The following is a 13,378-nucleotide window of genomic DNA, read 5'->3' as shown; positions in this document are numbered from 1 at the left end:
TACCACAGCACGTATCTGCACTTACCTTAGCATAACCTTTGGGGCAATCACACAGCCCATGACATATCTCACAAGGGCTGCCCCATGCCAGGCCAATTGAACAGCAGCATTCAGACTTTAATGTAAGACGAGGGAGATTGTTCTCACAGCGGCCACCCACTAACCTTGTCCAGCATGATCCCTTCCTGTTATCTACACAGAAACGGTACATTCAGGGGAGTTTAGAATATAAGGAAGGCAACTGCATAAATTTAGGGGAACATAATTTCAGAACAACAAAATTTGTCATGTGACTTTCTCATAAACTGACTGGAACCAAATAAAGGAAATGGATGTGATTAAATGAAACATTAATTTATATTCATATTCAGTGCAGATAAACAATGGATTTCAATGCTGTGATTTTATTCTGGAATCATGTTTCATTCATAAGAATATATTTCATAATACACAATTAACAAACATTTGGATGCTACATCAATTATCTCTATTCTATGTATTTCCTAGAAGGACCCATTTTTTCATGAAATTCTGGAAAGAATTTAAAATGTCTATTCTCCTTCAAAAAATAATTTCTATTGTTAAGGTCTATTATCTTCCTTGTAGGTTTGCTGGTGTGCCTAGCTTAATGTTGTTAAGGGTAATGACACTGAAGTTATTCGAGGTAGAAGGGTGTGAAATAGAAAGGTGATTAGAGGCTAAACCAAGACATAACAATTAAGTTATCGGATCCTCCAGCTCCTACAGATGGGAGGAGAGAAAAATATAACACAACGGTACTATCCCAGCATTTGCTTGGAGAGCATGAAGAAAACACCACAGAACTTCACCATATTCAGTGACAGCAGATGAAAAGTATACAGTCTGCACTTAATAGGTGTATTTGGCAAAAGGAATTATGTGACATGCTAACATCCAGCCTCAAGTATTTATTGCAATAAATGAAAATGTTTTAAATATTTCTTCAGATAGGCTCTTATGTAAAATTATATCTTAATTAATATATATTTATATAAATATAGATCTATAAATTCNCTCTCTATTGATTTCCCATGTTGCCCACTCTCCCTCCCTTCCTGTTCTTATATAGCTGGGTGTTTTCAACTGGTGACTCAGTCTGCAGCCACCTGCTCACGCTGGTTACTTGCTCATGGATTTTTCTACCCTGAAGATGGAGGTCATACATTCCTCTGAAACATCGGTTCACACAAGATCTACATGGCGCCACATCCCAGAAGATGACATTCTTCAAAACATATTCTGCTCAACTTAATATCAAAAGAGATCATCCTACACATTGAATTCTATAACACATACGAAAGACAAATCTATGTACTACTTTGAACAGCATGAAGTATTTCATCTTTGATAATGCCCATAACCTTACATTGTATTATAGGATGAAAAAACAAACTGCACCTCTTGAACTCTTATACTTACCAATACAAATCCTTCCAGTGTTATCCAGAATGAACCCAGGTTCACATTCACACTCATATGAACCAACATTGTTCACACAGACACCATTAAAACAAGCATCAGGGCCTAGCTCCCTGCATTCATTAATATCTTCACATACTTGTGTGACTGGATTCAATTGGGTACCTGTCGGGCAGATGCACTGCACAACGAAAGCGAACATTATTTAAACTTCATGGCTTGAGGGGAAATGTGGCATTCATTTACTTGACCCTTGCAAGACAAACTCAATATAATGTACAGTAGGCTGAAGCTGGGCTGGTGCAAGAGCTAGTATGGCCCACTACTTATTCCAATCTAACCTCAAATATAACTGTGTGTACTTAGCTTGTCTGCTGGGCCAACCTTGAATATACATACTTGTATTTCCAGTTTGTGTTGTTCTTTTTTACATTGATCCCATGTCATCTGAATGCCTGCATTTTCATGTACTTGTATGTTCGAAGATTGTAAGAGGCAGTAAATCTTTATTCCGTGCAAAGTAGAAATAATTACAAGAAAAATACTAGTGGCTTAGGTGTACTTGTTAAAAGAATCTGGTCTGGAAGGTATGTCAGTGCATAAAAAATGTGAAGGTAAAAGGGTTACCATAATGTATGAGTAAATACTCATGCACACAGTAGCAAAGTTTGTTGAGGCACTATGCTACAAGATGGAAGGCTGCAGGTTTGATTCCCAATGAGGTCACTGGATTTTTCAATTGACCTACTCCTGCTAGTTGCATTATGGCCCTGGAGTCGACTTAGCCGCTAGCATAAATGATTACCAGGTATTTTTGGGGGGTTAAACAGCGGCTGGCATGTAAGGCTAACAACCTCACCATCATCTGTCAGCCAGTTCTCTAGAAAATGTGGAAGCCTCAGCGTCTCACAATCCTATGGGCCTCTATGGCTTGTTACAGGGACAGCTTTACCTTTCTTAACACAAATATCACAGATTGTGACAGAATATTTCTAAGGCTGTGAAAGTACATAGAGTATCCAGGTGAAACAGTTCTTAAAAAAAAAAAAGGAATATTTAGCCCTATGCTTAATTAATTAAGCACCACACCATGAAGACGTATGGGGAAGTAGATGTATAACTCCATCATTCTAGACCTTGGCACTAGATGGAGATATGTGGCTGGCTTTGCACCCCAGTCATTTTAGTCCTGGTTTCCATTGGATAGGAGGCTGGGTGAGCCCCTTAGCCAGTATGGATGCTGTGAAGAAGAGAAAAATCTCTTGCTCTGCCAGGAATATAACCCTGGCCATCCAGCCATCTATTCTTAAAACACAGTTTAATATCACTCATTGATAACACTAAAACAAATTATCAAGAAGTTAAAGGGGATAAGATCTAAAAGTTTGTGATGATGGTANTGTTGTGCTTGTATACCACAAGGAGTATTGCTTCTCTCCCGGTATGATTTCTTTCTCTGGTGCTAAGCCTCAAATTATGATAGCTTCAACATATCTTAGCTCTCACAGATGGATTAAGTTGTGCTTCTTTTATGAATCCCTTCGGAAATTGGCATAGTTGTCCGGAGATAGGGGCTAGCTCTGTCTATTGGACCCAACTGAGTAGGTTTTACCTGAAGACGGAGACAGAATCCAGTTCCCGAAACGTTGTGTTTTTTAATAGAAATTAGACTGTTTTTTAGAATAGAGAAGATGATGGATAATGTCCAGCAAAATATTAATTGTAAGTTAAAGGGGGGTATACCACTGAAAGAACTCACTTACCTGGAAGCTACCTGGGGTGTTCCTGCACTGTCCTCCACTGCAAACCAAGTCATCTAACTCACATTCATTGATATCGCTGCAAATTTTCCCTGTATTATCAACCTGGTACCCTGGGTTGCAAATGCACCGGTATGTTGCTATCAGGTTTTCACAAGCTCCATTTTGGCAGATACCAGGGGTTTGGGCACATTCATTAATGTCTGAAATTAGGGATAGAGAGTGTGATGCAGTTCAGAAAGATTCATTTCAGTATTTTAAACTTTCTTATAATGTCATTTTCTTATACTTCTTATACTATTGAAATTAATGAAGATTAATAGCTCTGTGTCTTGTAATATTTTTGCTTGTCATTGGTTTCAGACAGAACTAAGTTTCAAAATATAACAAAACAAGGTACTTTGGCTAGAGCTCATAATGCATACTTTCTAGCTGCACAAAGTTGAGTCATACACAGACTAATCTTGTTAATGTTATGTTTTTTTTTTTGTTTTTTGNCCCCGGAGTGTATGTTTCGTTTTGAAGATTGTTCTAAGCTGAAAACGATTCCCGATGCGTCTGAATTTCTCGGCGATACCCTTGACATACGGAATGATTACAGTGCCTCGGTATGTTGTGTCTGAAGAGGGACGATTTCTTGTCGATGGCTTCAATACAGAGTCCACGAATTCTTTAGGATATTCACTGAGCATTAGATCATGTCTTATGTTTCTGATTTCTTTACTAAAATCCTTCTTGTTTTGACATATGACCTTCGCTCTGTTGATCAAACTATGAACAACTCCCCTTTTTACGTGGTGTGGGTGATTGGACTTAAAGTGAAGATAGTGAAGNGAAGACAGTACATGCCTTAGACCGCTTGGCTACCGTGACCGGCTAATGTTATGTTTATGAAATGTAAATTTATAATCCAGGAATAGTTTCACAGAGTATTGCGTTCTGACTTATGTCAAAGCAAGGAACTTTGGGTATAACTCATGAAGCATATTTTCCAACTTCATGAAGCTGAGTCATATGTAATCTCATGTTGTTAATGTTATACTTATGAAACATAAATTTATAATCCAGGAATACAATCAAATTAGTTCTGGGGTAAGTATGCTGGATTCATGTGTAGATGATCATGTGACTGATACTTAGTCAAAATATTCTTATTGCTTGCACTATGTTATGGACCATCTACATCATCCTCCAATAAGCCTAATTAGTAAATATAGAATTTGTCTACGTTAAATTTGTCTGTTTATGATATACCACCATACCAAATTTCACATACCTATCTCCAGTTGTTCATTAGTCATCACCACCAAACCAGAAGCTAACTACAGATTCTGTGCAACCCCAGTACTGTTTTACATATTATAAGAAAACAGTTTTTACATTACATTATGCACCATCATTGAATACTGTTATAATAAGTTTCTAAATATAATGTACAATCTTTCTGAATAATCTTAAGAAAAGTTTTACCAGTGTATTTATTTAATGGATTCCCCTGATGATAACATTTAAATGTTAAAGCAATAAGGTTAATATAAATAATAAATAATATCTTATGTTGTAATTTTGTTGTACAATGATAAGTTTTTAAATCATAAAAGAATTAACTTAACAAAATTCGATTATTTCTTTTAAGATCAGTTACAATACATTATTTCAATACCCTATATTAAACGGCACTAACACTGCTTCCATCCAACATGTGTGTGTATCCATTGTATTATTACTGTCAAGTGTATGGGGTTACACATGATGAAATTAACGGGTTCTAGTTTGGATGACTGGATCTACTGGCACTTCAGCTACAATTTCTCTTAATTACAATTAATACAGTGCTACTGCTGATTTACGCAATTCACAGTTCACCATGGCACATGCACTAGGATTCTCAGTTTTTACTAGTCGTCTCCTAGCACTGGATCTCAACACAGAAATTTGCACTTCAAATCACTATGCAGTCTTCCTGGCATTTCTTGTTTATTCACCCTGGAACCTCAGAACTCAACTAAAACTCTGTCCACTGCTCACTCTTCCAGCTTATGACTGCCCGCAAATGACCTATGTTTTCTCCTATAAACCTTCGGTGTGGACCTACAGAACACACATCACATGATTCCTACCCAGCAAGTTCACTGGAGTGCTGACCGTTGCCTAACAACGAGTTATAAACATTCGTTCTATTGTTGTGTGTGCATATCTCGGGGAGTTTATTGAACCATTACCTGACAATGCATTGACATGTCACATTATTAAAATTGTAGGTTTAAGTGGTCTCCACCCATAACAGATTCAATGAAAACTGGTCATTTGTTTCAGAAGTTGACACAGCATGGTGAACTAATAAAAGAAGCATGCATTTTTATCTGGAAGGAAAGTAGGCTAAAAATGAAATTTGTTACCTTCTCTCAAGGGGCATGCAATAGTATAGTTTGTTGAGGCACTATGCTACAAGCTGGAAGGTCGAGGTTTCAAATCCCAATGAGGTCATTGGATTATTCAAACGACCTAACCCTTCCAGCCGCGCTGTGGCCCTGGGGTCAATTCAGCCTCTAACAGAAATGAGTACCACGAATCTTCCTGGTGGTAAAGGGCAGCTGGCGTGTAAGGCTGACAATCTTACTACCATCTGTGAGCTGAATGTACTTTCTCCTCAAACTAAAAAGCACTAAAACTGTGACTGACGGAATTACCTATCACAATTTTTGTGTAATATATGGTGTGAAAACGGATGATAGGAACAGAAGACATCACTTATCTATAAAATTGTTGTAATTATTATCCTATGGTTAAAACACTGTGCATTAGTGCAGTTTGTGCTTCATCTTCTTTATTAAACTGGATTCATAACAAAGAAGTCAAGTGATCAGTAAAAATCTACACTGATATCTATTCTTTTACCACTCCGTATCATATTTCTGAATCCAAAATATCATTTTCAAAGTGTAAATTCCCCAGATTTCAATAAGAGTCAATGAGTGATTTGATGGCCATCCAAGTTCTCAGACAGATGGATAAAGATGGCCTTCCCAGGATGTGTTTAATTCATTCACAAAGCAAAGGACTACAATAATGAAATACATATGAATATATAAACTAAACTGCATGTTAAGAAATAGGACTTACCATCCCCACTGAATGTCATTCCAGCACCATGTGGACAGAGACTCTGAAACTCAAATGAACCCTGTGGTGGACATGGCTGGCAGGGAGTGCCCCAGCCCATTGGCTGACCAGTGATCACAGTACAACAACAGCAACTTGACTTAGTTACTGGTATTGCAGTTGGATTTAAACACTGACCATCTCGGTACTGGGAGTAGCACAGATCACGGCGTGTATCTGTGGCAAACAGCAGCCCCTGGTTAAGTTATTCATAGATGTACTAACATTTTCACAGTCTTCAATCCAATACAGTACATGCTGTTACATCTCTTGAAACTGTAGGCTTAATTTCCCTGAACATATTTTTCAAGTGGCAAAAATTTATGTGTCTGTGTATATATGTAAACCGAAATAATGTGTAACTGACACTTATTCCAAGAGTCACACAATGACAAAATTGTACTGGATTTTTCATTTGCATACAAAGATTTTCACCTGCACGTGAAGGACAGAGTCAAAAAGCACTGGATTTATTTAGGTAGGATATGACTAATTTCAGTCAGACCACGAACATCATTGAATCAGATATACCTGGTAAGTCAGTAACTCCCATATTCCTTGTAAAATTATCCTCACATTGCTGTGAGTGTTCTCTTTCCTTGAGGTTCACTCTTCATATTTTGTATACATTATAAATTCTCTCATCAGTGCTACATGCTTCATCTATTCCACCTTCCTTGATTCAGTAACACTAATAATATTATGTGAAGAGTACAAATTATTAAGCTCCTCATTATGTAATGTTCTGCACTTTCCTGTTATGTTTTTCACAGAATAAGATTTTCTCATCAGCACTCTGTCTATTCATAGACACAGAACATAATATTAGCTCTGTAAATCTCAATCAGCTATAGCCAAATGAGGTTAGGTAACAGATATAATGTCAAATGATGGATGTTGGAATGATTATTAATGGTGAACTGCAGATAAAATGAAAGGCAAATCGTCATGGCTATTTTAGTGTGCTGTAGTCTACGTGAGAGAACCAAATAAAACTACAAAAAATTAATTTATAGGTCTTTGTATTTCGAGCAGGACATTTGGCTTGTAGCCAACTAGCTTAGCAAAGATAAATGAAAAACTCATAATCCAAAAAGACTGCAGAAAAATTTTAAGGAACCCTCTGAACACTACTGAGTTGGATTCAGTAACTGACCTGTACTTTGAAATTATGTCTTGATATGAGAATTTCAGTTATGAATAATAAACTTCATAGTTAATCAAGCAAGGCTATCTACATGTATTTTAAACTGTATACATAGTGTGTAAAGCAGGCAACTACCAAAACACTGCAACTGATGTCAGATAATAGAATAGTTATGTTCACATTCTTCTGAATTTAAATAACCATATTTTTTGTATGTAGTATAAAAAATTACTGAGATACAGGAACATGTTTAATAACAGAGAAGTATTTAATAAAGAGAATAATTATGTCTCAGTTAAGGTTCTCCCAGCAGTGACAAGTTCTACTTGCTGCCTGCTTCTTGCTGGTTTCCTGTTTGGCTTACATTTCAACCCTGAACATGATGGCAGTACATTCCACTGAAACATTAGTGAACTCTTACTGGACAATATAACATTATATCTCTGAAGACAGTATTGTTTAAAATATATAATGTTATGCATAATGCCATACAGTGGAAAGAGTAAACTTAATTAATTCTCTTTTCAAAATACTGTTCCCTGAAAATGTGTTTTTAGAGCCATATGGTATTAAAGAAACATGATAATTTGGCAGTGATTATCAAGACTCTTATTATAGTCAATAAAGCTTATGCTACTTATATTACAGCAGCACAAATAATCAACAAAGATTTGTTGTACCATTTGAATATGTAGCATACAATTTCTATCATGTATAGTGTGATTATGTGATCTGCAGTTTGAGCATATGCTGCTCTCTAACAGTAAATGAATACATCTCTCAAATAAACAATTTGTGTATAATAATGATGTTTACCAAGACATGATCTTCCATCTGGACCAAGTATGAACCCTGCGGTACATTCGCAGCGGAAACTTCCTTGGGAATTTATACAGGTCCCATGCTGGCAAGGGATGCTTATACATTCATCTATGTCTGAAACAGAAATTCAGGATATACTATATTGTCATGAGAACAAGGTACTCTCAACAAGGTTTTGGATTGGAGATGGGATTCATTGACCACTTTATCACACAACTCATAAATGCATTTAATCATAGTGCCATTGCTGAACTCCACACTTTAAAAATCACTACAGCACATGCTAAGCCTTTTCAGTCTGCTTTCACTAGTCATTTCCTGGTAATGGACTTACAGTGGAGATTCTTCAACTGCACTGACCAAATCTTCTCCTCACAGACTCCCTTACAATTCTGAATTCTTGCTTCAATTGTCCTCCTTAAAACCCCTTGGCACAGATCAACAGAAAATACCATTCACTGTCGGACTCCAATCATTTCCATGAGAATGTGTTTGTTTCTGAGGGTGTTACCCACTAAAAGCCGCATATACTTGCTTATTGAAAATCTGTTGCCTAGCAGTGAATGTTGTTTCATAGGTAGTTTTGAGGTCCTTACCCAGTAACAGCTCTACACGTTACAATATCTTTAACCACCACAAAACGTTCCATTTTATATTATCAAAGCACATCTAATTGTTGCTTTTTCAATGAAATGGAAATCAGTAATCACTGCAACATTCAATATGTCTTATGTGGTTTGCCTTAATCCTTAACGCATGGAATCTGCATCTCATTTTTGAAAACATCACACACACAAATTATTGGTTAACAGTATTTTATTTAAGCATCCTGTTGTATTAATATATTCATCACAAACAATACTGTAACGTGTTTTGGTTACTGAATACGCCGTAGAGATCGTTAATTGGTTTATTGAACAATCTACAAATATCGGCTACAATTAATTATCACAAGGTTACGGGTTTCCACAGTTTACAAACCCTACAACAAAATCTCTTCACACTATCTCGAAGAGTCTTCATGTATTAATATTGCGGGAGCTATACAAGTCTCCCTGAATTACACACTTTCACTCGTAACACACCGCTGGCTAGATTCCAACTCTGCTCGCAAGATGCTGCCTTGAGAACTGTTGATAACACACTCGCTCGTAGGCTTATTCAGAACTATCTTCGGCGATGGCCACGTTACAACTCTACTCGGCGACTGTTACTTTACAACTCGTGCGTAGCTGCTGTGCAGTTCCCTTATATGGCCGCAGTGGTACCTGTTGCGTGACACGTCACAGGAGTTGTTGGCTGCTGCCTGGCAACCGTGATATCCCTTGGTGACATCACCGCTGTTGACTCGCGTTGCATAGTTACCAGGTTGCGGGAGCTCGGCTAACTCCGCCTCCGCTCGGCTCACTTCGGCTCCGCTCGTGATGTCACCGCTTGGGGAGAGTGGCGGGGTGATGACTCGCCTATTACGCGGGCGCTATGTTACCGCTACGTGCCGCTGGGGAGGTAGGGGTCAACATGTCACAATACTATTTCTGTCCACAATGCAACTTATTTATTTCCTCCTTCTCTTTTCCATTTTCACATCATGTTTTGGCCATATATGGCCATCATCAGGTGTTCTATTGCCAAAAACTGTTTCACATATGAACGTGACATGTCCTAATTTAAAATAATGGACTCTATTAAGATCAATCAAGAATCAATAAAAATCAATAAAGTCTGGTTAAAATTTAGTTACAATTTTTTAATATTTTGCTTGGGGGCTGTCATCTCTTTATCCATACACCACTGCATAGATTTTCTTTGTTTGGATTACTTGTGCAGCAGCATGGATGTTCGTATGTAGCTCTTGAAATATTGGTGTAGTTATCATGTATGCCCCCTGCCTGTAGGCCCCTCACTCTGCTTGCTACGTGGTGTTATTGTTTCGCATATGAAGACTTCTCCGACAAGAGAGCATGTTTTTCATTTGCAATTGCTGCTGGCCCTCCCCAGTGCAGTCATTCTTGGGTCCGAGTCCTGCAGGACTCATGACAATATTTTACTGTCTCAGAACCAAGATCCCCCTAACTTGGAGGGTCAGGTCTCCATATTTATTTCCCTGAGGAAGTGGGTAGCCCAGTTATAACCCCAGGCAGTGAGTTCCTTTTCTTCGCCTTCTATGACTCACAGGGCTATGGTGGAGGTATTTGAACCGGCCTACATGTGGGTTTGCTCCCTCACCAATCAACTGTTCTACATAGAACATCTCTGCATGGACCACGTAGAAAATACTGTTCCAGTGCTGCAGTGCAATTGTTGCCATGGAAACAAGCTTGTTTGCAGAGCTGTCACTTAGAAATGAAGGTTACATAGTTGCTTATTTCACAGTCGTTGCCTAGGAACAGGTCTACATCCCACAATATTCTAATTCAAATTAAAATTGAGTCGCATGTTAAAAGATATGTACGTGTATATACGTATATAGAGTGTCTGGATGAAAGGTATCACAAATAAAATAATTTTATCTCAGAAGGCATTTATTATAGATATTTATGTGTTACATCATCACAAAGGGAAACTATCAAAGTTCTTTCTGAGCATATAACTTTCTCAATAAATTTCCTTGTGGTCTCCCTTATTGACACGATGAATATCCAGATGATATCTGACCTCATTCCATGTTGCTTGAAGCATGTTTGGTATTACCATAGCCACAGTGTCCTTTATGCAGGCTTTCAGGTGTTGAAGGTCATTGATCTTAACCTGATATACAATGTTCTTCACATAACTCCGAAAGAAAAAATCCAATTGGATTAAATCTGGCAACCTAGGAGGCCAAGCGATTGGTCCACCTCTGCCGATCTATCTCTGTTCGGATGATTCCTAACATGGTGGCACCCCATCTTCTTGTAGGATAGTTTGAGGTGGTAACTGGGGCAGTGCATACAGCTCCAGCATGTCCAAGTAAGAATGTCTGATCACAGTCTTTTCCAAAAAGAAAACTGGTCCAATCAACTTGTCATGCATTAAGCTGGCCCACAAGTTAGCTTTGGGGCTGCCTCTCTCCAGCTCACATGTGACATGCAGATTTTGACTGCCCCAAATTCTGCTGTTGTACTTATTTACAACTCCACTGACGTGGGACGTTGCCTCGTCCAAGAAACACACTTGGCGGAGGAAATCAGTTGACACATAAATTCTTTCTAACATGTCCACAGCGAAGTTTGTGTGTGCTACTTGGTCACTCAGTTCTGGTGCATGAATCATTTGTGTCTTGTATGCTCTTAGGCAAAGCCTTTTACATAGCACATCGTGCACTGTTGAACGTGGAATTTGTAACTGCAAGCTAGCAGCATGAGTTGATTTGTGCAGCCTTTGATGGAATGTCTCTCTAATACGACTGACATTTCCTTCAGAGGTCCACGTCTTTCCAAAAGATTTTACATGCAACAGATTACCTGTAGTCCTCGGTTTGTTGTCTCAGACCCGAATGTTTTTCATGTAGGAGGTTGACGTCCATATTGCGTTCTAAAAGGATGCTGGACAACTGTAATAAATTGAAACTCTGCTAGCCACAACATGCAGTGAACTTGTTCCTGTGGGGTCAACACCGTTACTGAGCACACTGAAGGTTACCAGCTGGTGCATAGATGTTAGCCAGTCATGAAACAAAAACTTTCAGAGTTTTCCTTTCCGATGACAAAAACGTGTAGGGTAATTAGTTTCTGAGATGTGATTTCTTTTTTTTTTTGGGATACCTTTCATCAAGACGTCCTGTATATATACATTCCTCCTTTTGATTTATGTTATCATGTTGCTTTTGTTTCTTGTTGACAGATTTTTAGGTGGTGTTCACCAATGTGCATTCTTGATTTTCATGGGATTCTTCCTATGATCATATGTTGATGTTGTGGATATATATTGGCCTACGGGTGTGTGCTGTTGCTTTTGTGTTATTTCCTATTCTTTCTGTTTCTTGCACTTAAGTGGAGAGCATTTTGTCTGCATGAATGCCTGTGTTGACCTCAAGAAAGAATCCCATGAAAAATAAGAACGCACAATGATGAACACCATCTCAAAACCTGGCAACATAAAACAAAAGGGACATGACAACATATAACAAATAAATTTAATTCAAATTAGAATATTTTAATATTTTTAAAAATTTTAATTTTAATATTTAATACATTTTATAACATAAGGACATTACATAAACAACATACCTATACAACACACTCCCATTGTGTAAACACTGGCCAGTGTAGGGAGGTATAGCAGATAGAAAGAAGGGTGACTGTAAAAGCTCTGTGTACCTGATGATGGCCGCAATAGCCCAAAATATGTAGTACATGCACATTCATGGTATGTTTGTACCAGAACTGTGTCGACTGAGTAATACAAAAATGCTCTTGGTAATTTCATTTGTGCTACCTCAAAACAGCGTTCCTCTTCTTTACACATAGTCCAGCATTCATTGCCTTACAGCAGTGTTGATTTATTAACCATATTATGAAATCTCAGAATAACTGAAATGTAAAAATCTAAATGAGGAGGTCCCAGTTGCATTTATAATAGTTTTGTACTTACTTGCAAACCTTAATTCAAAACCTTGCTCTTTCACAGATAACTCTAACAATATTAAATAGTTGAAAAGACTTCTCTTCCCTAATCATGTGGACCTTAACCAATGGCATCCTTATGTGGACATTTTCCTATTTTGATGACAATAGTATGGCAAAAGCTGCATTTAGCAAGAAGAAGAATCTCTTTATGAGCAAATTGGACTTAAATTTGAGGAAGAAACTAGTGAAAAGCTACATTTGGAGCATAGCTCTGTATGGGGCTGAAACATGGACACTTAGGGCAGTAGATCAGAAACATCTGGAAAGTTTCGAAATGTGGTGTTGGAGAAGGATGGAGAAGATCAGTTGGACCGATTATGTGAGAAATGAAGAAGTGTTAATTAGAGTCAGTGAGCAGAGGAATATCCTACATGAAATAAGAAAACGGAAGGCTAATTGGATTGGTCATGTTTTACGCAGAAACTGCCTTCTAAAAGAAG

General features: G+C 37.9%; 1 protein-coding gene across 1 annotated transcript in view; it reads right to left on the bottom strand.

Moving 5' to 3' along the window:
* LOC111863844 (fibrillin-2) overlaps window positions 1-13,378 on the bottom strand; it is a 202,012-nt gene that overhangs the window by 65,499 nt on the left and 123,135 nt on the right. Inside the window, exons 13-17 of the mRNA XM_023850590.2 lie at window positions 8,326-8,445; window positions 6,324-6,539; window positions 3,204-3,403; window positions 1,441-1,621; window positions 26-192 (exon numbers count right to left, since the gene is read on the bottom strand). Of these exons, the coding sequence (XP_023706358.1) occupies window positions 26-192; window positions 1,441-1,621; window positions 3,204-3,403; window positions 6,324-6,539; window positions 8,326-8,445 (884 nt within the window). The remainder of the gene's footprint in view (window positions 1-25; window positions 193-1,440; window positions 1,622-3,203; window positions 3,404-6,323; window positions 6,540-8,325; window positions 8,446-13,378) is intronic.

This window comes from Cryptotermes secundus, unplaced genomic scaffold (genome assembly GCF_002891405.2).
Source record: "Cryptotermes secundus unplaced genomic scaffold, Csec_1.0 scaffold46, whole genome shotgun sequence".
Classification (NCBI taxonomy): domain Eukaryota; kingdom Metazoa; phylum Arthropoda; class Insecta; order Blattodea; family Kalotermitidae; genus Cryptotermes; species Cryptotermes secundus.
This window is presented reverse-complemented; position numbering and strand designations above follow the sequence as displayed.